The 25,366-nt window shown below is 45.9% G+C and overlaps 1 protein-coding gene across 1 annotated transcript; it reads left to right on the top strand.

The window, feature by feature from the left end:
• Positions 1-8,386: 8,386 nt before the first annotated feature.
• On the top strand, positions 8,387-9,211 carry LOC129474359 (ribosome production factor 2 homolog). Its single transcript, XM_055265639.2, has one exon. The coding sequence runs from the start codon at positions 8,438-8,440 to the stop codon at positions 9,209-9,211; it is 774 nt and encodes a 257-aa protein (XP_055121614.2). The 5' UTR covers positions 8,387-8,437.
• The last annotated feature ends 16,155 nt before the right edge of the window (positions 9,212-25,366 follow it).

Here is a 25,366-nt window from a genome sequence, read left to right as displayed (position 1 = left end):
TTTTTGTCCCCAAAAATCTACAGCAAGTAGAATTGTTTGGTTTTTTAATTGAGACAGGGTCTCACACTGTCCCACAGGCTGAAGTGCAGTGGCACCATCATAGCTTACTGTAACCTTGCACTCCTGGGCTCAAGCAATCCTCCCAGCTCAGCCTTCCAATTAGCTAGAAAAACAGGTGCACATCACCATGTCCAGCTTAATTTTTAAAAAAAATTTTGGCCGGGCGCGGTGGCTCACGCCTGTAATCCCAGCACTTTGGGAGGCTGAGATGGGCAGATCACGAGGTCAGGAGATCGAGACCATCCTGGCTAACACGGTGAAACCCCGTCTCTACTAAAAATACAAAAAATTAGCCGGGCGAGGTGGCGGGCGCCTGTAGTCCCAGCTACTCGGGAGGCTGAGGCAGGAGAATGGCGTGAACCCCGGGGGGCGGAGCCTGCAGTGAGCCGAGATCGCGCCACTGCACTCCAGCCTGGGCGACAGCGAGACTCTGTCTCAAAAAAAAAAAAAAAAAAAAAAAAACTTTTTGGGCTGGGTGTGGTGACTCACTCCTATAATCCCAGCACTTTGGGAGGCCAAGTTGGGTGGATCACCTGAGATTGAGAGTTCGCAACCAGCCTGACCAACATAGAGAAACCCAGTCTCTACTACGAATACAAAATTAGCCAGGCGTGGTGGCACATGCCTGTAATCCCATCTATTTGGGAGGCTGGGGCAGAATTGCTTGAACCTGGGAGGTGGAGGTTGCAGTGAGCCGAGATCGCGCCATTGCACTCCAGCCTGGGCAACAAGAGTGAAACTCTGTCTCAAAAAAAAATTTTTTTTTTGGTAGAGATTTGGGCTTCAAAGGTGATGTTTTGATAAAGGCACATTATGTGTAATAATCAAATCAGAGTAATTGGGGTAATCCATCACCTCAAGCATTTATCATTTCATTTTTTTTTTTTTTTGAGACAGTTTCACTCTTGTCGCCGAGGCTGGAGTGCAATGGCGCGTTCTCGGCTCTCTCTCTCTCTCTCTATATATATATATATATGTGTGTGTATATGTATATGTGTGTGTGTGCGTGTGTGTGTGTGTATATATATATATATGTATTTTTTTTGTTTTTTTTGGAGATGGAGTCTTGCTCTGTCGCCCAAGTTGGAGTACAATGGCACAATCTCGGCTCACTGCAACTTCTGCCTCCCAGGTTCAAGCAATTTTCCTGCGTCAGCCTCCCAAGTAGCTGGGATTACAGGAGAATGCCACCACACCTGGCTAATTTTTTATATTTTTGGTAGAGATGGCGTTTCATCATGTTGCCCAGACTGGTCTCGAACTCCTGACCTCAAGGGAATTGCCCGCCTCGGCCTCCCAAAGTGCTGGGATTACAGGCGTGAGCCACCTCGCCCAGCCTTTTTCTTTCTTGAAACACTGTCACTTTGTCACCCATGCTAGAGTGCAGCGGCACAATCACAGCTTACTGCAGCCTTGACCTCCTGAGCTCAAGAGATTCTCCCATCTCAGCCTCCCGAGTAGCTGGGACTACAGGCACATGCCACCAGGCCCAGGTAATTTTAGTATTTTTTGTAGAGTTGGGTTTTTGCCATGTTGTCCAGGCTGGTCCCCAACTCCTGGCTCAAGGAATCCTCTCCTCTATGCCTCCCTAAGTGCTGGGATTACAGGCGTGAGCCAGCATGCCTGACCCTTTTTTTTCCCCCTATATGGCTAGGACAATGGGAAACTTAAGCCCGTTTCATACAGATGTAATTAATTTTGACACTCATGACCTTTGCCTGATTTAGGCAGATGAAATTGTATCTCCCCACCCAGGTTCCTTCTGCACTTGATTATCTCATCAATCTACTGATTGATTGAATTGTTTTAAATACTTGCCTGTCTATTGGCACAATGTCAAGGGTATTCTAGTGACATATCCAAAGGTTTTAACTTAAATTTGTGAATCATGTTTTTTGAGACAGTCTTGCACTGTCTCCCAGGCTGCTTGGAGTGCAGATACTTAGTTATGGTTTACATGGTTTACTGCAGACTCAAACTCTTGGGTTTAGCTTCCCAAAGTGAATTATTAGGTTTTTTGTTTTTTGTTTTTTTTTGAGATGGAGTCTCGCTCTATTGCCCAGCCTGGAGTGCAGTAGCACAACCTTGGCTCACTGCAACCTCTGCCTCCTGGGTTCAAGCGATTCTCCTGCCTCAGCATCCTAAGTAGCTGGGATTACGGGCACCTGCCACCATGCCTGGCTAATTTTTTTGTAGAGATGTGGTTTCACCATGTTGGCCAGGCTGGTTTCGAACTCCTGATCTCAGGTGATCTGCCTGCCTTGGCCTCCCAAAGTGCTGGGATTACAGGCATGAGCCAACATGCCCGGCCTGTTGCTTGTTTTTTTTTTTTTTTTTTTTTTGAGACGGAGACTCAGTCAGTCCACCCAAGCTGGAGTTGAGTGCGGTGGCTTGATCTCAGCTTACTTCAGTCTCCTCCTCCCAAGTTCAAGTGATTCTCCTGCCTTAGCCTCCCAAAGCAGCTGGGACCATAGGTATGCGCCACCACGCGCAGCTAATATTTGTATTTTTAGTAGAGATGGGGTTTCACCATGTTGACCAGGCTGATCTTGAGCTCCTGACCTCAGGTGATCCGCCCACTTTGGCCTCCCAAAGTGCTGGTATTACAGGCCTGACCCACCGCACCCAGCCTGGTTTTTTGTTTGTTTTTTTGAAATAGTCTCACTCTGTTGCCCAGGCTGCAGTGCAGTGGCAAGATCTCAGCTCACAGCAACCTCCACCTCCTGAGTTCAAGCAATTCTCATGTCTCAGCCTCCTGAGTAGCTGGGATTTCAACCAAGTGGGCCCAGGTAATTTTTGTATTGTTAATGCACATGGGGTTTCGCCATGTCGACCCAGCTGGTCTCAAACTCCTGGCCTCAAGTGATTGGCCCTCCTTGGCCTCCTAAAGTGCTGGGATTACAGGTGTGAGTCGCCGTGCCTGGCGGAATGATTAGTTTTTAAGAAGAAATCTAGGCCGGGCGTGGTGGCTCAAGTCTGCAATCCCAGCACTTTGGGAGGCCGAGGCAGGTGGATCACGAGGTCAGGAGATTGAGACCACGGTGAAACCCTGTTTACTAAAAACACAAAAAATTAGCCCGGCGCGGTGGCGGGCGCCTGTAGTCCCAGCTACTCAGGAGGCTGAGGCAGGAGAATGGCATGAACCCAGGAGGCGGAGCTTGCAGTGAGCCGGGATTGCGCCACTGCACTCCAGCCTGGGCAACAGAGTGAGACTCAGTCTCCAAAAAAAAAAAAAAAAAAAAAAAGAAGAAGAAATCTAGGCCGAGCGTGGTGGCTCAAGCCTGTAATACCAGCGCTTTGGGAGGCCAAGGTGGGCAGATCACATGAGGTCAGGAGTTTGAGACCAGCCTGATCAACATGGTGAAATCCCGTCTCTACTAAAAATACAAAAAAATTAGCAGGGGGTGGTGGCAGGCGCCTGTCATCCCAGCCACTCGGGAGGCTGAGGCAGGAGAATCACTTGAACCCGGGAGGCGGAGGTTGCAGTGAGCCGAGATTGCACCATTGCACTCCAGCTCGGGCAACAGTGGGAGACTGTCTCAAAAAAAAAAAAGAAGAAATCTTTCAAGGATACATCCCTGGCTACCTACTTGAGGTTGATACCACATTAACTTTGCTTGGGATCACTGTCAAAAATCCTGTCCTCAAACTCAAGATAATTTCGTTAGATCCGATGTGAACTAGATAGGGAAATAACTGATGCTTTCTGTCAAGAGTTTTATCTTTGGTCAAAAAAGTAAAGTGTTTTGGCCGGGCGTGGTGGCTCACGCTTGTAATCCCAGCACTTTGGGAGGCCGAGGCGGGCGGATCACGAGGTCAGGAGATCGAGACCATGGTGAAACCCCGTCTCTACCAAAAATACAAAAAATTAGCTGGGCGTGATGGCGGGCGCCTGTAGTCCCAGCTACTCGGAGAGGCTGAGGCAGGAGAATGGCGTGAACCCGGGAGGCGGAGCTTGCAGTGAGCCGAGATCGCGCCACTGCACTCCAGCCTGGGCGACAGAGCGAGACTCCGTCTCAAAAAAAAGTAAAGTGTTTTGAACTCATCATAGTTATGGCAATGAAGAAAATTAAGGGGCACTCATAATAGCCCATGTGTCCATTCCATGGCCAAAAGGATTGCCCAAAATGCTACTTTAGATTAAAAATAAAAGCGAAAAGATTCAATACACGGTAACATAAAATGTAATTTACAACACTCATTTAGAGCTTATCAATGAAATATACTGTTTACTGATTCAATCAGTAAGTGTTTATTTAGTACATTTGGTAGGTAAAATACTCATTAAGACTATTTGTGGCCAGGTGCGGTGGCTCATGCCTGTATTCCCAACTTTGAGAGGCCGAGGCAGGTGGATCATGAGGTCAGGCATTGGAGACCAGCCTGGCCAACGTAGTGAAAACCCATCTCTACTAAAAATACAAAAAATTAGCTGGGCGTGGTGGCGGGCACCTGTAATCCCAGTTACTTAGGAGGCTGAATCCCTTGACTCTGGGAGGCAGAGGTTGCAGTGAGCCAAGATCACATCACTGTACTCCAGTCCAGGCGATGGTGCGAGACTCCAACTCAAAAAAAAAAAAGAAAAAAAAAGACAGTTTGTGAGCACAAAACTAATCAAAAGGGTAATCCTTTTTCCTTCAAGAGTTTCCAGTTTTTTGAGAACACCTGAAGGAACATAAAACCATATTGAAGATACTGTTTTGCATTGTACTAATAAGATTTTGCATAAACTCAATGCTTTAAACATCAAAAGTCAGAGTCTCGGCCAGGCACGGTGGCTCACACCTATAATGCCACCACTTTGGGAGGCCAAGGCAGGGGATCACTTGAACCCAGGAGTTTGAGATCACCCTGGTCATCATAGCAAGACCCTGTCTGAGAAAAAAGATGGAGTCTGGCAGTGTGTCCCAGCAGGCATTGTTTGGTGGCATGGTCATAGCTCATTGCAGCCTCAAACACCTGGGATCAGGAGATCATCCCACCTCAGCCTACCAAGTAGCTAGGACTACAGGCACACGCCACTACACCTGGCTATTTTTTTTTCTTTTTTTTTTTTTCATAGAGACAGGATCTCTCTGTATTGCCCAGCCTGGTCTTGAATTCCTGGTCTGAAGCAATCCTCCCACCTCAGCCTCCCAAAATGCTGGGATTATAGGTGTAAGCCACCTAACTTGGCTAATAGTATCAATAATAGCATATTTACATAGCACTTCACACATTATAAACCTTTTTCTATATAAAATCCCATTTATTCCTCTAAATCAGTTTATTTCCTTTGTATTTTTTTTTTTTTTGAGCCAGTGTTTCGCTCTTTCACCCAGGCTGGAGGGCAGTGGTGCGATCTCCACTCACTGCAACCTCCCGGGTTCAAGGGATTCTCCTGCCTCAGCCTCCCAAATAGCTGGGATTACAGGTGCATGCCACCACGCCTGGCTAATTTTTGTATTTTTAGTAGAGACGGGGTTTCACCATGTTGGCCGGGCTGGTCTCGAACTCCTGGCCTCAGGTGATCCGCCTGCCTCGGCCTCTCAAAGTGCTGAGATTACAGGCGTGAGCCACCGCTCCCAGCCTTGTTTATTTCCTTGAATGAAATACATTGAAATGATCAGACTATAATGGAAGTGCTCGCAGAATCTGCTTCTGAAAGTACCTGATTTATATATTTTATCAGAGCAGTTAGGGAGATTTTTTTTCAACATTTTATTATGAATATTCTCAAACAGAGGTTGTAAGAATAGTACAGATGCCCACCATCTATTTTACATTTAACATTTTTCAGTGTTTACTGTATCACATATTCATCTATCCGTTTGTCCATCCATTCATCCAACTTAATTTTTGTATGCTTTTCAAAGCAAATTGCAGACATCAGTATACTTTATTTCTAAACACTTCAGCATTGCATAATCTTAACTAGAGTTTTTTTTTAATCTTAACTAGAGTTTAATAGTATTCACAATGTTTTTAAATGACATAATATTTACATATGGCAAAACGCACAAATATTAAATGTACCAATAGATTAGTTCTGACAAATGCCTACAAATCGGGTAATGTTCTGTTAACTTTATTAAGTAAAGAAATGGCAGACACAGGCACAGAGGGTCAGAGAAAGCAGTGTATTTTGTCCCAAAATATCCTGATTTGACAACCAGAGAAATGGATAAACCATTGCAAAGTAGGAGGCAGAGTATTGTTTAAAAACATCTGCTAACAGAGGCAAAAATAATGCAATCGGGCACAGCATTGCAAAAGATTTAGGAATTAAGCAAATCTAGCAATAGAGAGGAAGATTCTGCTGACAAGGCATCACAGGATGGAGATATACCTTGAAAATGAAGGATGGCAAACAAAAGAATCATCAACTCAACAGTGGTTTTGAATGAAAGGCATGTGATTTCATGATATGAGTGAATGACCTTGTACAATGAATAGCCCAGAAAGACACAGCATCTCTGAAAGGATATAGCTAATAGACTCATTCTTTTGGGGTCTGAAAAAAACAGGTTCTTAACAGTCATTTTCTGTAAGAGGTCTACAGATATACATCTTGCCCAAACATCTCTGAATAACCAGCTCCCTAGCCTACCTAGGTGGCAGGAACCTGTAATCTCAGCTACTCAGGAGGCTGAGGTGGGAGGACTTCTTGAGCCCCGGGATTCATGTACAGCCTGGGAAACACAGTGAGACTCCATCTCTAAAATAAGTGAAATAAATAACCAGGTGCCATCTCAATATATAAATGAAACATCAGAGTTGGAACATGTGCATCATAGACATGAATTGTATGTTATTGTTGTAAAAGAAGAAAGGGATGCCAGGCGCAATGGCTCAAGCCTGTAATCCCAACACTTTGGGAGGCTGAGGTGGGTGGATCACGAGGTCAGGAGTTCAAGACCAGCCTGACCAACATCGTGAAACCCCATCTCTACTAAAAATACAAAAATTAGCCAGGCGAGGTGGTGCGCACCTGTAATCCCAGCTACTCGGGAGGCTGAGGCAAGAGAACTGCTTGAACCCAGGAGGCGGAGGTTGCAGGAGGTGGAGATTGCGCTACTGCACTCTAGACTGGCCAACAGAGTGAGACTCCATCTCAAAACAAACAAACAAACAAACACAAAAAACCAACATGAGATTTTGGTTAGAATGTGGAGAAATTGGAACCCTTATAGTTTATTGGTATCGATGTTTACATATTAATGATGTAGCTGCTATAAAGAACAGTTTGGCAGTTACTCAAAAAGTTAAACATAGAGTTACCCTATGACCCAGCAAATACATTCCTAGGCATAACAAAATAATTTAGAACAGACATTTGGCTGGGCACAGTGGTTCATACCTGTAATCCCAGCACTTTGGGAGGCTGAGGCGGGCAGATCACTTGAGAAGAGTTCAAGACCAGCCTGATCAACAAGGTGAAACCCTGTATCTACCAAAAATACAAAAATTAGCCAGGCATTGTGGCGTCTATAATCCCAGCTACTTCGGAGGCTGAGGTGGGAGGATCACTTGAACCTAGGAGGTGGAGGTTGCAGTGAGCCAAGATCACACCACTGCACTCCAGCCTGGGAGACAGAGCAAGACTCCATCTCAAAACAAAAAAACAGACAGTCAAATAATTACTCATACACAAGTGTTCATAGCCGCACTGCTCACCATAGCCAAAAAATGAAAACAACCCAAATGCCTATCAACTGATGAATGGATAAACAAAATGTAGTATATTCAGACAATGGAATATTATTCCGCCATAAAAACGAAATACTGATACATGCTATAATGTAGATGAACCTTGAAAACACTATGCTAAGTGAAAGAAGCCAGACACAAAAGGTCACGTATTGTATGAAACCATTTATATGAACATCCAGAGTAGATAAATCCATAGAGACAGAAATCAGATTGGTGGGCTGGGTGCAGTGGCTCACTCCTGTAATTCCAGCACCCTGGGGGGCTGAGGTGGGCAGATTACAAGGTCGGGAGATAGAGACCATCCTGGTTAACACGATGAAACCCCATCTCTACTAAAAATACAAAAAATTAGTCGGGCATGGTGGCAGGTGCCTGTAATCCTAGCTAATCAGAAGGCTGAGGCAGGAGAATCTTTTGAACTCCGGAGGCGGAGGTTGCAGTGAGATGACATAGTACCACTGCACTCCAGCCTGGGCGACAGAGGGAGACTCCGTCTCAAAAAAAAGAGAGAAAACAGATTGGTCTTTGCCAGGAGCTGGAGGGAAGGAGGAATGTGGGGTGACTACTTAATGGCTATAAGGTTTCCTGTTGGAGTAATAAGAATTTACAAGAACTAGATCCACCTAGTTAAGAGTTCCAGGTAGTGGTAGCGATAGATGCTCTGGATCGAGTTGTAAAGCCCAAAATGAAAAGACTCAAGAGATTCCTTGAGAAGAGAGAACCAAAACTCAATGAAAATATTAAAAATGCCATGCTGATTAAAGGGGGAAATGCAAATGCAACAGTGACACAAGTGCTTAAAGATGTGTGTGCACTGAAAAAAACATATGGTGTACTGTATAAAAAGAAAAATATTACAAGACCTTTTGAGGATCAGACATCACTGGAATTATTTTCAAAGAAGTCAGATTGTTCTTTATTCATGTTTGGCTCCTATAATAAGAAGCAGCCAAATAATCTAGTAATAGGTCATATGTATGACTACCATGTGCTGGATATGATTGAATTAGGTATTGAGAATTTTGTCTCTCTAAAAGACATTAAGAACAGTAAATGTCCTGAGGGAACAAAACCCATGCTAATATTTGCTGGTGATGATTTCAATGTAACAGAAGATTATAGAAGACTAAAAAGTCTTCTTATTGATTTCTTAAGAGGCCCCACAGTATCAAATATCTGCCTGGCTGGATTAGAGTATGTTCTGCACTTCACTGCACTGAATGGGAAGATTTACTTTCGAAGCTATAAGTTGCTGTTGAAGAAATCTGGTTGCAGAACACCACGGATTGAATTGGAAGAGATAGGACCCTCATTGGATCTGTTTCTGAGGAGGACACACCTGGCATCCGATGACCTTTATAAATTATCTATGAAAATGCCAAAAGCTCTCAAGCCAAAGAAGAAGAAAAATATCTCCAATGATACTTTTGGTACAACTTATGGAAGGATTCATGTGTAGAACCAAGATAAGCAAACTACAAACCAGGAAAATGAAGGGGTTGAAGAAGCGACCTGCAGAAAGGATAACAGAAGACCAGGAGAAAAAGTCAAAAATAATTTAAAAGAAATTATGGAAAAAAAAAAGAATTTACCAGAAATAGGCATTGGAGAAGGTTGCACAACATTGTGGATGTAAATGCCAAGAATTGAACACTTTAATATGATTAATGGTTAATTTTATTTTATGTGACTCTTATCTCAATAAAAAGAGAATAGACTGGGTACATAGGTTCATGCCTGTAATCCCAGTACTTTGGGAGGCCAAGGGGGAGGATTGCTTGAAATTAGGAGTTCTCAAGGCCAGCCTGAGCAACAGAGAGGAACCCTATCTTTTTTTAGTTGTTGTTGTTGTTTTGAGACAAGGGTCTTGCTCTGTCACCCAGGCTAGATTGCAGTGGCCTGGTATGATTGATGTCACTGCAACTCTGCCTCCTGGGTATAAGTGATCTTCCCAGGAGTGGCTGGGATGACAGGTGTATTCCACCATGCCCAGCTAATCCTCATATCTTTTTTGGTAGAGATGGGGTTTTTCTGTGTTGCCAAGGCTGGTCTCAAACTCCTGGGCTCAGACAATCTGCCTACCTTGGCTGCCTAAAGTGCTAGGATTACAGGGGTAAGCTACCTCACCTGGCCTTGACCTTATCTTAAAAAAAAAAAAAAAAACTAGCAGGGCATGGTGACATGCACCTGTAGTCCCACCTACGTGGGAGGATGAAGTGGGAGGATTGCTTGAACCCAGAAGTTTGAGGTGGCAGTGAGCTACGATGGCACTGCTGCACTTCACCCTGGGCAGCAGATTAAGACCCTGTCTCTTAAGGGGAAAAAAAAAAAAAAAAAAGAGAGATATTTTTAAAAAAGGAAAGAAACAAGGGACCTCCTCAGAACCTCTAGAATCAAGAGCAAGATGCTGGATGATCAATGAAATGAAAACCCTCAGCCAGGTGCAATAGCTCACGCCTGTCATCCAAACACTTTGGGAGGCAGAGGTGGGCAGATCATGAGGTCAGGAGTTTGAGACCAGCCTGGCCAGTATGGTGAAACCCTGTCTCTACTAAAAATACAAAAATTAGCCAGGCGTGGTGGCACGTGCCTATAGTCCCAGCTACTCGGGAGGCTGAGACAGGAGAATTCCTTGAACCCTGGAGGCAGAGGTTGCAGTGAGCTGAGATCGTGCCACTGTACTCCAGCCTGAGTGACAGAGCAAGACTCTGTCTCAAAAAAGAAAAAAAAAAAAAAACCCACACACACAAAAAACAAAAAGAGACTCAAATCCCTGCTTTCTTCTTCTTTATCTTTTCTTTTTTTTTTTTTTGAAACGGAGTCGTGCTGTCGCCCAGGCTGGAGTACAGTGGTGCGATCTCGGCTCACTGCAACCCCCACCTCCTGGACTCAAGTCGTTCTTCTGCCTCAGCATCCCGAGTAGCTAGGATTACAGGCACGCGTCACCACGCCCGGCTAATTGTTTTCTATTTTTAGTAGAGACGGGTTTCACCATGTTGGCCAGGCTGGTCTCGAACTCATGACCTCAAGTGATCCACCCACCTCGGCCTCCCAAAGTTCTGGGATTACAGGCATGAGCCACTGTGCCCGGCCAAATCCCTGCTTTCAAATACCCACCTCTTCTCATGTCATGGCTACATTCTGCACTTGCAGAATATTGAAGTAATTCCATATATATATATGTATATACATATACACGAATATATGTATATTTACTGCATATATATTTTATATATTTACTGCATATATATTTTATATATATATATATATATATATTAATTGAGATGGAGTCTCAATCTGTTGCCCAGGCTGGAGTGCAGTGTCGTGATCTCAACTCACTGCAACCTCTGCCTCCTGGGTTCAAGCAATTCTCTGCCTCAGCCTCCTGAGTAGCTGAGATTACAAGCCCCCACCACCATGCCCAGCTAATTTTTTTTTTTTTTTTTTGAAACGGAGTCTCGCTGTCACCAGGCTGGAGTGCAGTGGCTCAATCTCGGCTCACTGCAAGCACTGCCTCCCGGGTTCACGCCATTCTCCTGCCTCAGCCTCCTGAGTAGCTGGGACTACAGGCGCCCACCACCACGCCCAGCTAATTTTTGTATTTTTAGTAGAGACGGGGTTTCACTGTGTTAGTCAGAATGGTCTCGATCTCCTGACCTTGTGATCCACCTGCCTTGGCCTCCCAAAGTGCTAGGATTACAGGCGTAAGCCACCGCGCCTGGCCAGCCAGGATGATCTTGATCTCTTGACCTCATGATCTGTCCGCCTCGGCCTCCCAAAGTGCTGGGATCACAGGCGTGAGCCATTGCGCCCGGCCCTAATTTTTTTGTATTTTTAGTAGAAACGGGTTTCACCATCTTGGCCAGGCTGGTCTTCAACCCCTGACCTCGTGATCCACCCGCCTTGGCCTCCCAAAATGCTGGGATTACAGGCATGAGCCCCCATACCCAGCCATATATTCTATATGTATATATGTGGCAGTCTACTATGTGGCAGTCACTAAACTAGGCACTGGTAAAACAAACAATGGAGTGCAAAAAACAGTCACGGCCCCTGCCCTCCTGGAGCTTACAAACCTTGTTGGAAGAGGCAGGCGTTGATCAAAAGACTATATGAATAGGGCTAAGCGCAGTGGCTCAGGCCTGTAATCCCAACACTTTGGAAGGATAAGCCGGGTGGATCACCTGAGGTCAGGAGTTCAAGACCAGCCTGGCCAACATGGCAAAACCCTGTCTCCACTAAAAATACAAAAAAATTAGCTGAGCATGGTGACACATATCTATATTCCCAGCTACTCAGGAAGCTGAGGAAGGAGAATCCCTTAAATCCAGGTGGTGGAGCTTGCAGTGAGCCGAGATCACACCACTGCACTCCAGCCTCATAGACAGAGTGAGACTCAAAAAAAAAAAAAAGAAAAGAAAAAAAAAGACTATATAAATAAATGAAGATGCACAACTGCAACAATTGCTGTAAGAGACATTTATGGTGCTATAAGAGGAAATAAGAGGAAGATTTGGGCCAAGCTCGGTGGCTGACACGGGTAATCCCAGCACTTTGGGAGGCTGAGATGGGCTGATCTCAAAAAAAAAAAAACAACAACAACAACAAAAAAGTAAGATTTGAGGAGCAGCATATAACAGGTAAATAATATTCCTGGCAAATAATAGACTGTGCAATGGCCTTGCAGCAGAATGAAGCATGGTGTTTTTAAGGACTGCAGGAAGACCATGTGGCTATAGCAAAGATGCTTAGGAAGAGCCCAACCATGTAATACCTTCTAAGCCGGGAAGATCAGTCTGGTTTGTTGTTGTTGTTGTTGTCGTTTAGACGGAGTCTCGCTCTGTCGCCCTGGCTGGAGTGCAGTGGTTAGATCTCGACTCACTGCAACCTTTGCCCCCCGGGTTCAAGCGATTCTCTTGCCTCAGCCCCTCGAGTAGCTGAGATTACAGGTACACACCACCACACCCGGCTAATTTTTGTATTTTTAGTAGAAACGGGGTTTTACTATGTTGGTCAGGCTGGTCTTGAACTCCTGACCTCGTGATCCCCCCGCCTCAGCCTCCCAAAATGTTGGGATTACAGACGTAAGCCACCACGCCTGGACTAATTTTTATTTTTATAGACATAGGGCCTCACTTTGTTGCCCAGCCTGATCTTGAACTCGTGGGCTCAAGCGATCCTCCCACCTTGGCCTCCCAAAGTGCTGAGATTACAGATATGAACCTCCATGCCCTGCAGTTTTTTCAACACTTACAGAACTAGTCTCATTGCCTCTTCTTCAGAGATACCAGCACCTGGCTGCGCAGTGCCCCATACTCACAAGTCTGGTTTCTACCCCTTGGGGTTCTTCCTCTGAGTTCAGAGACACGAGCACCTGTCAATCAATACCTCCTCTGCAGAGGTCTGAGCGTCGGCTGTGTTTGACCCCTCCCCCTCTAAATTTCTATGTTTTAATAACTCCAACCTCGGCCGGGCGTGGTGGCTCACGCTTGTAATCCCAGCACTTTGGGAGGCCGAGGCGGGTGGATCACAAGGTCAGGAGATCGAGACCACAGTGAAACCCCATCTCTACTAAAAATACAAAAAAATTAGCCGGGCGTGGTGGCGGGCGCCTGTAGTCCCAGCTACTCGGGAGGCTGAGGCGGGAGAATGGCGTGAACCTGGGAGGCGGAGCTTGCAGTGAGCCGAGATTGCACCACTGCACTCCAGCCTGGGCCACAGAGCGAGACTCCGTCACAAAAAAAAAACAAAAAAAAAAAACTCCAACCTCTTCCTTTTGTTCCCTCAGCCCTAGGGATGGTAGCTGTTCCTACAGTTACTACCACCATGAAACTTTAGGTTTCACCTTTTACTTCTTCAGTTACTTAGTTAACAACCCACTAAGTTACACTGTCTCTGTCCAAATGCCATGTGATTTATACCTCCTTACCGGACCTTGACTAATATATAAGGATTGTTATTTATCCTTCAAGGTCCAGTTCAAATGCTACCTTCTAATGTGTCTTTTCCATTATCATCAGTTAAAACTATCCATCCAGTTAATTCATAATGTCTTTCTTGAAAAGCCAATAGGCATTTGTTTTTATAATTATATGCCCAGTCATACTCATATGCCTACTCACATCTCTTTGTTGTCCTACAGTTATACTGAAACTTCTTTACTCAAATTAACTCTGATCCAAAAAAATTGCCTACCCATTATAATAGAGAAGAGTAGGTATAGAGCAAGAAGGAACAAACATGGGTTCTAATCCATTCAATTACATATTGTAATTCTGCAGAATTTACTTAAACTCTTAGTTAAATTTGTTTCTCTAGCCTCACAGACGGCTCTGAGGATTAAGTAGAATAAATATGCAAAGGATTAAGTAAGATAATATGTGTGAAGCATTTACTGCAGTGCCTGTCTAATGCCCCAAGTATTCAATAAATATAAACTATTGGCCGGGCGCGGTGGCTCATGCCTGTAATCCCAGCACTTTGGGAGGCCGAGGTGGGTGGATCACAAAGTCAGGCATTCCAGACCAGCCTGGCCAACATGGTGAAAGCCCTTCCCTACTAAAAATACAAAAATTAGCCTAGCATGGTGGCATTGTAATCCTGGCTACTAGGGGCTGAGGCAGGAGAATCACTTGAACCCAGGAAGTGGAGGTTGCAGTGAGCCGAGATCACACCACTGCACTCCAGCCTGGGTGACAGAGTGAGATTCTGTCTCAAAAAAAAAAATATATATATATATATATGAACTATTATTTTTGCTATTAGTTTACAATTTATCCAGTAATGTGTACCAAGAACGCACTTTTTTGTTTGTTTGTTTTTAGGGCAGCTAAAGCCTTTTTTTTTTTTTTTTTTTTTTGAGATGGAGTCTTGCTCTGTCACCCAGGCTGGAGTGCAGGTGCACAATCTTGGCTCACTGCAACCTCTGCCTCCTCGATTCAAGTGATTCTCTTGCCTCTCTTCCTGAGTAGCTGGGACTACAGGTACGTGCCACCATGCCAGGCTAACATTTGTATTTTTAGTAGAGACAGGGTTTCACCATGTTGGTCAGGCTGGTCTCGAACTCCTGACCTCAGGTGATCCACCTGCCTTGGCCTCCCAAAGTGTTGGGATTACAGACGTGAGCCACCGCATCTGGCCAATAACATACTTTTTAAAAATAAGAAAGTGCCAACTGGGCACGGTGGCTCACGCCTGTAATCTCAGCACTTTAGGAGGCTGAGGCAGGCAAACTGCCTAAGCTCAGGAGTTTGAGACCACTATGCGCAACATAGGGAAACCCCATCTCTACTAAAAATACAAAAGTTAGCCGGGCATGGTGGCACGCCCCTGTAATCCCATCTACTCGGGAGGCTGAGGCAGGAGAATCGTTTGAAACCAGGAGGTAGAGGTTGCAGTGAGCAGTGATTGTGCCACTGCACTCCAGCCTGGGCAACAGAGCAAGACTCCATCTCAAAAAAAAAAAAAAAAGAAAAAAAAAAAATTAAAAGTAAAAATTAGCCAGGCGGGCCGGGCGCGGTGGCTCACACTTGTAATCCCAGCACTTTGGGAGGCCGAGGCGGGCGGATCACGAGGTCAGGAGATCGAGACCATGGTGAAACCCCGTCTCTACTAAAAATACAAAAAATTAGCCGGGCGTGGTGGCGGGCGCCTGTAGTCCCAGCTACTCGGAGAGGCTGAGGCAGGAGAATGGCGTGAACCCGGGAGGCGGAGCTTGCAGTGAGCCGAGATTGCTCCACTGCACTCCAGCCTGGGCGACAGAGGGAGACTCCGTCTCAAAAAAAAAAAAAAAAAAAAAAATTAGCCAGGCATGGTGGTTCACACCTGTAGTCACAGCTACTCCGGCGACTAAGGAATGAGAATTACATAAACCCAGGTGTTTTAGATTACAGTGAGCTATGATCGCTCCACTGCACTCCAGCCTGGGCAACAGAGCAAGAGTAATAATAAAATAAATATCACGCCCATAATCTTAGCATCGTGCCACTGCACTGTAGCCTGGCAACAGAGTGAGACTCTGTCTCAAAATAAATAAATAAATAAATAAAATTTAAAAATAAAATAAAATAAAGTTGCAGGGATACCTTTATTTATTTATTGAGATGGAGTCTTGCTCTTTTGCCCAGGCTGGAGTGCAGTGGCATGATCTTGGCTCACCACAACCTCTGCCTCCCAGTTTCAAGTGATTCTCCTGCCTCAGCCTCCTGAGTAGCTGAGACTCCAGGCTCGTGCCACCATGCCCAGCTAATTTTTGCATTTTATTTTATTTACCGATTGAGTGAGTGAGATGGAGTCTCGCTCTGTCACCCAGGCTAGAGTGCAGTGGGGTGATCTCAGCTTACTGCAACCTCTGCCTCATGGGTGTTAGCGATTCTCCACCCTCAGCCTCCTGAGTAGCTGGGATTACAGGTGCGTGCCGCGATGGCTGGCTAATTTTTTGCATTTTTAGTAGAAATGGGATTTCACCGTGTTAGCCAGGATGGTCTCGATCTCCTGACCTCATGATCCACCTGCCTCAGCCTCCCAAAGTGGTGGGATTACAAGCGTTAGCCACCACTCCCGGCCCAAGACCCTATCTCTGAAACAAACAAAAAAATAAAGAAATAGGGCAACCCACTCGGGTCCCCTTCCACGCTGTGGAAACTTTTTCCTTTTGCTCTTCATGATAAATCTTGCTGCACAGAAAGGAAGGAAGGAAGGAAGGAAGGAAGGAAGGAAGGAAGGAAGGAAGGAAGGAAGGAAGGGGAAAGAAGGAAAATAAAGTAGGCCAATTTTTTTTTTTTTTTTTTTTGAGACGGAGTCTCGCTCTGTCGCCCAGGCTGCAGTGCAGTGGCGCAATCTCGGCTCACTGCAAGCTCCGCCTCCCGGGTTCACGCCATTCTCCTGCCTCAGCCTCTCCGAGTAGCTGGGACTACAGGCGCCTGCCACCCCGCCCGGCTAATTTTTTTGTATTTTTAGTAGAGACGGAGTTTCACCGTGGTCTCGATCTCCTGACTTCGTGATCCGCCCGCCTCGGCCTCCCAAAGTGCTGGGATTACAAGCGTGAGCCACCGCGCCCGGACTAAAGTAGGCCAATTAATAATCCTACAATGGCCTCTAAGAGTTCTGAAAGGAAGTATTACATCTCTCTCACTTTAAATCAAAAGCTACAAGTGATTAAGCTTAGTGAGGAAGTCATGTTGAAAGCCAAAATATGCCTAAAGGTAGGCCTCTACTTTTTTTTTTTTTTTTTGAGACGGAGTCTGGCGCTGTCATCCAGGCTGGAGTGCGGTGGCACGATCTCGGCTCACTATAACGTCCACTTCCCGGGTTCAAGCAATTCTCCTGCCTCAGTCTCCCTAGTAGCTGGGATTTTAGGCGCCTGCCACCATGCCCAGCTAATTTTTTGTATTTTTAGTAGAGACGGGGTTTCACTGTGTTATCCAGGATGGTCTTGATCTCCTGACCTTGTGATCCACCCGTCTCGGCCTCCCAAAGTGCTGGGATTAAAGGCGTGAGCCACCGTGCCCAGCCAAGTAGCCCTCTTCTTATGAACACAAAGGAGAAGTTCTTGAAGGAAATTAAATGTACTACTTCAGTAAACACACAAATTATAAGAAAGTGAAAGACTTATTGCTGATATGGAGAAAGTTTGGTTTAGAAAATCGAAACAGCCAGAGCATTTCCCAAACCAAAGCCTAAACCAGAGCCTGTCCCTAACTCTCTTTAATTCTCTGAAGGCTGAGAGAGGAGAGGAAGATGGAGGAGAAAAGTTTGAAGCTAGGAGAGGTTGATTCATGAGGCTTAAGGAAATAAGCCATCTTCATAATATAAAAGTGCAGTAATCTCAACACTTTGGGAGGCCAAGGTGGGTGGATCATTTGAGGTCAGGAGTTTGAGACCAGCCTGGCCAACATGGTGAAACCTGTTTCTACTAAAAATACAAAAATTAGCCGGTCATGGAAGCAGGCACCTGTAATCTCAACTACTCGGGAGGCTGAGGCAGGAGAATTGCTTGAACTTGGGAGGAGGAAGTTGCAGTGAGCCAAGATTGTTGCCATTGCACTCCAGCCTGGATGACAGAGCAAGACTCCATCTCAAAACAAAACAAAACAAAAAGAGTTATGCTGAGTCTTCTCTGCCTATGTTCTATGAATGGAACAATAAAGCCTGGATGACAGCACATCTGTTTACAACATAGTTTTTTTTTTTTTTGAGACGGAGTCTCGCTCTGTCACCCAGGCTGGAGTGCAGTGGCGCAATCTCGGCTCACTGCAAGCTCTGCCTCCTGGGTTCATGCCATTCTCCTGCCTCAGCCTCTCCGAGTAGCTGGGACTACAGGCGCCTGCCACCACGCCCAGCTAATTTTTTGTATTTTTAGTAGAGATGGGGTTTCACCACGGTCTCGATCTCCTGACCTCGTGATCTGCCCACCTCGGCCTCCCAAAGTGCTGGGATTACAAGCGTGAACCACCGTGCCCGGCCACAACATAGTTTATTGAATATTTCAAGCACACTGTTGAGACCTACTGCTCAGAAAAAAAAAAAAAAGATTCCTTTCAAACTATTACTGCTCATTGACAATGCACCTGGTCACCCAAAAGCTCTCAGGGAGATATACAAGGAGATATACAGATATACATGCCTGCTAAAACAACATTCATTCTGTAGTCCACGAATGGAGGAATAATTTTGACTTCCATGTCTTTATTTTTATTTAAAATTTTTTTAAATTTTTATTTCTATTTATTTATTAAATTTTGAAACAGAATCTCAGTGCAGTGGAGGTTGCAGTGAGCGAGATCGAGCCACTGCACTCCAGCCTGGGCCATAGAGCAAGACTCTGACTCAAAAAAAGAAATTAGCTGGGAGTCATCACACACACCTATTAATCCCACCTACTTGGGAGGCTAAGGCAGGAGAATGGTGTGAACCCAGGAAGCGGAGGATGCAGTGAATGGAGATTGCCCCATTGCACTCCAGTATGCAGCAATGCTGCATGGGCACAAGAGCAAGACTCCGTCTTTTTTTTTTTTTTTTTTTTGAGACAGAGTCTTGCTCTGTCGCCCAGGCTGGAGTGCAGTGGCGCAGTCTCGGCTCACTGCAAGCTCCGCCTCCCAGGTTCACGCCATTCTCCTGCCTCAGCCTCTCCGAGTAGCTGGGACTACAGGCACCCGCCACCACGCCCAGCTAATTTTTTTGTATTTTTTAGTAGAGACGCGGTTTCACCATGGTCTCGATCTCCTGACCTCGTGATCCACCCGTCTCAGCCTCCCAAAGTGCTGGGATTACAAGCGTGAGCCACCGCGCCTGGCGTCTTTTTTTTTTTTTTTTTGAGATGGAGTCTCTCTCTGTTGCCCAGGCTGGAGTGCAGTGGTGTGATTTTGGCTCATTGGACAAAACTGTTAAGGTACTCTAGGCTGGGCGCGGTGGCTCACGCCTGTAATCCCAGCGCTTTGGGAGGCCAAGGTGGGCAGATCACCTGAGGTCGGGAGTTCAAGACTAGCCTGACCAACATGGAAAAACCTTGTCTCTACTAAAAATACAAAATTAGCTGGGCGTGGTGGCGCATACCTGTAATCCCAGCTACTCCAGAGGCTGAGGCAGAAGAATCCCTTGAATCCGAGAGGTGGAGGTTGTGGTGAGCTGAGGTCACGTCATTGCACTCCAGCCTGGGCAACAAGAGTGAAACTCTGTCTCAAAACAACAACAAAAAAAGATACTCTACATTTTCTTATATTTATTTAGTTCCTTACTTAGTTATTTTGAGACAGTCTGACTCTGTCACCCAGTGGAATGCAGTGGCACAATCACGGCTCACTGCAGCCTCAAACTCCTGGACTCAAGCAATTCTCTCACCTCAGCTTCCCAAGTAGTTGGGACTACAGGCACTTGCCATCACACCTGGCTACTTCATAAAGTTTTTTTGTTTGTTTTTTGAGATGGAGTCTTGTTCTGTTGCTCAAGCTGGAGTGTACTGGCATGATCTGGGCTCACTGCAAACTCTGGATCCTGGATTCAAGTGATTCTCCTGCTTTAGCCTCCCGAGTAGCTGGGATTACAGGTATGCACCACCATGCCTAGCTAATTTTTTTTTGTATTTTTTTAGTAGAGACAGGGTTTCACCATGTTGGCCAGGCTGGTCTCGAACCCCTGACCACCTGCCTCGGCCTCCCAAAGTGCTGGAATTACAAGCATGGGACACTGTGCCCAGCCCAACAATATATTTTATACAATGGAATAAAGATAATGTCCTTATTATTTTGTTTTATTTTACTGCTGCATAATATTCCTTGTGTGGACATATTATAATTTGCTTAATCGGCTGGGTGCGGTGGCTCACGCTTGTAATCCCAGCACTTTGGGAGGCCGAGGTAGGTGGATCACGAGGTCAGGAGATCGAGACCACGGTGAAACCCCGTCTCTACTAAAAATACAAAAAAAATTAGCCGGGCGTGGTGGCGGGTGCCTGTAGTCCCAGCTATTCGGAGAGGCTGAGGCAGGCGAATGGCGTGAACCCGGGAAGCAGAGCTTGCAGTGAGCCGAGATTGCGCCACTGCACTCCAGCCTGGGTGAAAAAGCGAGACTCCGGCTCAAAAAAAAAAAAAAAATTTGCTTAATCAGTCCCCTATTGATGGCCACATGGGTGACTTCCAATTTTCTGCCTGTAAGCTCAGCACTTTGGGAAGCCAAGGCTAGAGGATCACTTGAGCCCAGGAGTTCAATACCAGCCTGTGCAACATGGTGAGACCCTGTCTCTACAAAAATATTTAAAAGGCCAGGTCTGGTGGCTCATGCCTATAATCCCAGCACTTTGGGAGGCTGAGGCAGGCAGATCACTAGAGCCCAGCAGTTTAAGACCAGCCTGGGCAACATGGTGAAACTCCCTGTCTATGAAAAAAATACAGAAATTAGTCAGATGTGGTGGCTCACACCTGTAGTCCCAGCTACTTGGGAGGCTTAGATGGGAGGATCTCTTGAACCCAGGAGATAGAGATTGCAGTGAGCCAAGATTGCACCATAGCACTCCAGTCTGAGCAACAAAGCAAGTCTCCATCTCAAAAAATATGTAAATAAATAAAATTTTTAAATAATAAAAATAATTTAAAAATTAAAGTTAGCCAGGCCGGGCGCGGTGGCTCACGCTTGTAATCCCAGCACTTTGGGAGGCCGAGGCGGGCAGATCACGAGGTCAGGAGATCGAGACCACAGTGAAACCCCGTCTCTACTAAAAATACAAAAAAAATTAGCTGGGCGTGGTGGCGGGCGCCTGTAGTCCCAGCTACTCGGAGAGGCTGAGGCAGGAGAATGGCGTGAACCCAGGAGGCGGAGCTTGCAGTGAGCCGAGATTGCGCCACTGCACTCCAGCCTGGGCGACAGAGCGAGACTCCGTCTCAAAAAAAATAAAAATAAAAATAAAAATAAAAATTAAAGTTAGCCAGGCATAATGGCATGCATCTGTAGTTCCAGCCACTCGGGAGGCTGAGGTGGGAGGATCGCTTGGTCAGGAAAGGTCGAGGCTGCAGTGAGTTATGATCGTGCCACTGCACTCCAGCCAGGGCTAAAAAGCCAGACTTTGTCTCTTAAATAAATATATAAAATAAAAAGAGAAGTCTTGGAAATTATTGTGATGATCTTGTGTGGGAAATATTCTGAACACACAAAAAGGACAAGACGTTAAAGAAAATATTATAAATTCAAGTACATAAAATATTTATATTTTATTCATGGATATACATATACACATGGGTAGTCTCAGAAGTGTTAGGGAAATGAGACAGAATGGAAGCTAAAGAAGAGTAACAGGTCAGGTGTGGTGGCTCACACCTGTAATCCCAGCATGTTGGGAGGCCAAGGCCGGCGGATCAGGACGTCAGGAGATCTAGACCATCCTGGGCTAACACAGTGAAACCCCGTCTCTACTAAAAATACAAAAAATTAGGCCGGGCGCAGTGGCTCATGCCTGTAATCCCAGCACTTTGGGAGGCCGAGGCAGGCAGATCACGAGGTCAAGAGATCTGGACCATCCTGGCCAATACGGTGAAACCCTGTGCCTATACAAAAATGAGCTGCGCATTGTGGCGCTTGCCTGTAGTCCCAGCTACTCAGGAGGCTGAGACAGAAGGGAGGCGGAGGTTGCAGTGAGCCAAGATTACGCCACTGCACTCCAGCCTGGTGAAAGAGCGAGACTCCCTTTAAAAAAATAAAATAAAATAAAATAATTGGCTGGGCGCGGTGGCTCACGCTTGTAATCCCAGCACTTTGGGAGGCCGAGGCGGGCGGATCACAAGGTCAGGAGATCGAGACCACGGTGAAACCCCGTCTCTACTAAAAATACAAAAAATTAGCTGGGCGTGGTCGCGGGCGCCTGTAGTCCCAACTAATCGGAGAGGCTGAGGCAGGAGAATGGCGTGAACCCGGGAGGCGGAGCTTGCAGTGAGCCGAGATTGCGCCACTGCACTCCAGCCTGGGCGACAGAGCGAGACTCCGTCTCAAAAAATAAAATAAAATAAAAAATAAAAAAAATAAAAAAATAAAATTAAAAAAAAAATTAGCCAGGCATGGTGGCACGTGCCTGTAGTCCCAGCTACTGGGGAGGCTGAAGCAGGACGCCACTGCACTTCAGCCTGGGCGACAGAGCAAAAGTGTCTCAAAGAAAAAAAAAAAAAAAAAGAGTAACAAAGAGGAGCCATTCATTTACTTTGTTTCCAATGTTTATATGTTTATAAACAATGTTGCAATAAACAATTTCCCTACTGATAGTCAATCACAACCTTTCCATTGCTATAAACCGTGCTTCAATAAACATCCTTTTATATTCAAAAAATAAGACAAAAACCAAAAAGAAAGGAAAAAGAAAGAAAAAGTGGGGCTGTTTTTGGCTTAGTGGGAATTGGGTGCCAAGAAACAAAAGCACGATTGAGTGTATCTGTGTAATTATGTGCATTTGAGGTTAAAAAAAAGGGGACAGTAGAAATGTTGATAATTGCTGGGCGCGATGGCTCACGCCTGTAATCCCAGCACTTTGGGAGGCCAAGGCGGGTGGATCACCTGAGGTCGGGAGTTTGAGACCAGCTTGACCAACATGGAGAAGCCCTGTCTCTAGTAAAAATATAAAATTAGCCGGGCGTGGTGGCGCATGCCTGTAATCTCAGCTACTTGGGATTCTCCTGGGATTAAGGAGAATCGCTACTTGGGATTAAGGAGAATCGCTCAAACTCGGGAATTGGAGGTTGCTGTGAGCTCAGATCGCGCCATTGCACCCCAGCCTAGGCAACAAGAGCAAAAGTCTATCTCAAAAAAAAAAAAAGAAGGAAAAGAAATGTTGATAATTAATGCTCGGCCACCGGGACCTCTGCGAATCCCTTCTTGTCTGCTTACTGACTCACCAAGACCCTAAGACTCTCTCTCCCTTCACTGTCACCCTACACTTAACAGGTTTGAAATCTTGCTTCCTTCATTTCACCCTCCCCAGCCTAGCACATACTTCCCTTGGGCCTAAAAATGTATCTGAAGTCCAATCTGAATTCCAAATTCCACACTCTAAATAGCACCACTAAAGAAAGTCAGTGGAGGAACAATTATGGAAAAACAGGCACTGACAGGTACTCTCACGCCTTATTCAATTTTCCCTGCTTTCCTTGACTATCTCATTGTCCTATCCCCTTGCCCCAACCCACGACTACTTCACAAACACCAAACTCTTTTCAGCCTTTATTCTTTTTTTTTTTTTTTTTTTTTTTTTGGGACGGAGTCTTGCCCTGTCGCTCAGGCTGGAGTGCAATGGCGACATCTCAGCTCACTGCAACCTCCGCCTCCCGAGTTCAAGCAGAGGCTCCTGCCGTAGCCTCCTGAGTAGCTGGGATTACAGGCGTGCACCACCACCATGCCTGGCTAATTTTTTGTAACTTTAGTAGCGATGGGGTTTCACCATGTTGGCCAAGCTGGGCTCGAACTCCTGACCTCGTGATCCACCTGCCTTGGCCTCCCAAAGTGCTGGGATTACAGCCATGAGCCACTGTGTCCAGCCTTCACCCTTTATTCTTTTCAGAGTTATTTATCCTACAAGCTACATCACTGCCCCTCCTCCTCTTTGCTATCTCCTTTCATTTTCAGGGGAGCCTATTTATTAGAGGAAGTAAACTGAAGGCAGAAATCTTCAAATACCTGGCTAAAATAAAAATTATTTTTTTTAGCCCAGTGCAGTGGCTCACATCTGTAATCCCAGCACTTTGGGATGCCGAGGCAGGCAGATCACCTGAGGTCAGGAGTCCAGACTAGCCTGGCCAACATGGTGAAACCCCACCTCTACTAAAAATACAAAAATTAGCCGGGTATGGTAGTGCACGCTTGTAATCCCAGCTACTACGGAGGCTGAGGCAGGAGAATCGCATGAGCCCAGGAGACGGAGGTTGCAGTGAGCCAAGACTGCACCACTGCACTCCGGCCTGGGCAACAGAGTGAGAATCCATCTCAAAAATAAATAAATTAATTAATTTTAAAAAATAAAATTGTATTTAAAAAACTCCAAAACCTGCCGGGCGTGGTGGCTCACATCTGTAATCCCAGCACTTTGGGAGGCAGAGGTGGGCGGATCACGAGGTCAGGAGATCGAGACCATCCTGGGTAACACAGTGAAACCCCCTCTCTACTAAAAATACAAAAAAATTAGCCAGGCGCGGTGGCGGGCGCCTGTAGTCCCAGCTACTCGGGAGGCTGAGGCAGGAGAATGGCGTGAACCCGGGAGGCGGAGCTTGCAGTGAGCCGAGATTGCCCCACTGCACTCCAGCCTGGGTGACAGAGCAAGACTCTGTCTCAAAAAACAAACAAACAAAAAAAAAAAAAACAAAAAAACTCCAAAACCCTTCTTTCTTTTTTTGATGGAGACTTGCTCTGTCGCCAGGCTGGAGTGCAGTGGCATAATCTCAGCTCACTGCAACCTCCACCTCCTGAGTTCAAGTGATTCTCCTGCCTCAGCCTCCCGAGAGTAGCTGGGACTAGAGTCACACCCCACCATGCCCAGCTAATTTTTGTATTTTTAGTAGAGACGGGGTTTCACCATGTTGGCCAGGATGGTCTCGATCTCTTGACTTTGTGATCCGCCCGCCTCGGCCTCCCAAAGTGCTGGGATTACAGGCGTGAGCCACCATGCCCAGCCAACATTTCTTTAAAAAAAAAAACAAACAAAAACCACAATCTGGGCGAAGTGGCTTATGTCTGTAATTCCAGCACTTTGGGAGGCCGAGGCAGTTGGATCACCTGAAGTCAGGAGTTCAAGACCAGCCTGACCAACGTAGAAAAAGCATATCTCTACTAAAAATACAAAATTCGCTGGGTGTGGTGGCACATGCCTGTAATCCCAGCTACTCTGGAGGCTGAGGCAGGGGAATCGCCTTGGGAGGTGGAGGTTGTGGTGAGCCAAGATCACACCATTGCACTCCAGCCTGGGCAACAAGAGAGAAACTATGTCTCAAAAAAATAAAATAAAATAAATTAAATTAAAATAAAATAAAATAATTTAAAAATTAGCCAGGTGTTGTAGCGGGTGCCTATAATCCCAGCTACTTCGGAGGCTGAGGCAGGAGAATCACTTGAACCAGGGAGGGGCAGTTTGCAGTGAGCTGAGGTCATGCCG

This window comes from Symphalangus syndactylus, chromosome 24 (assembly GCF_028878055.3).
Source record: "Symphalangus syndactylus isolate Jambi chromosome 24, NHGRI_mSymSyn1-v2.1_pri, whole genome shotgun sequence".
NCBI lineage: Eukaryota > Metazoa > Chordata > Mammalia > Primates > Hylobatidae > Symphalangus > Symphalangus syndactylus.
The sequence above is the reverse complement of the archived record's forward strand: the minus strand, read 5'-3'. Positions and strand labels throughout refer to the sequence as shown.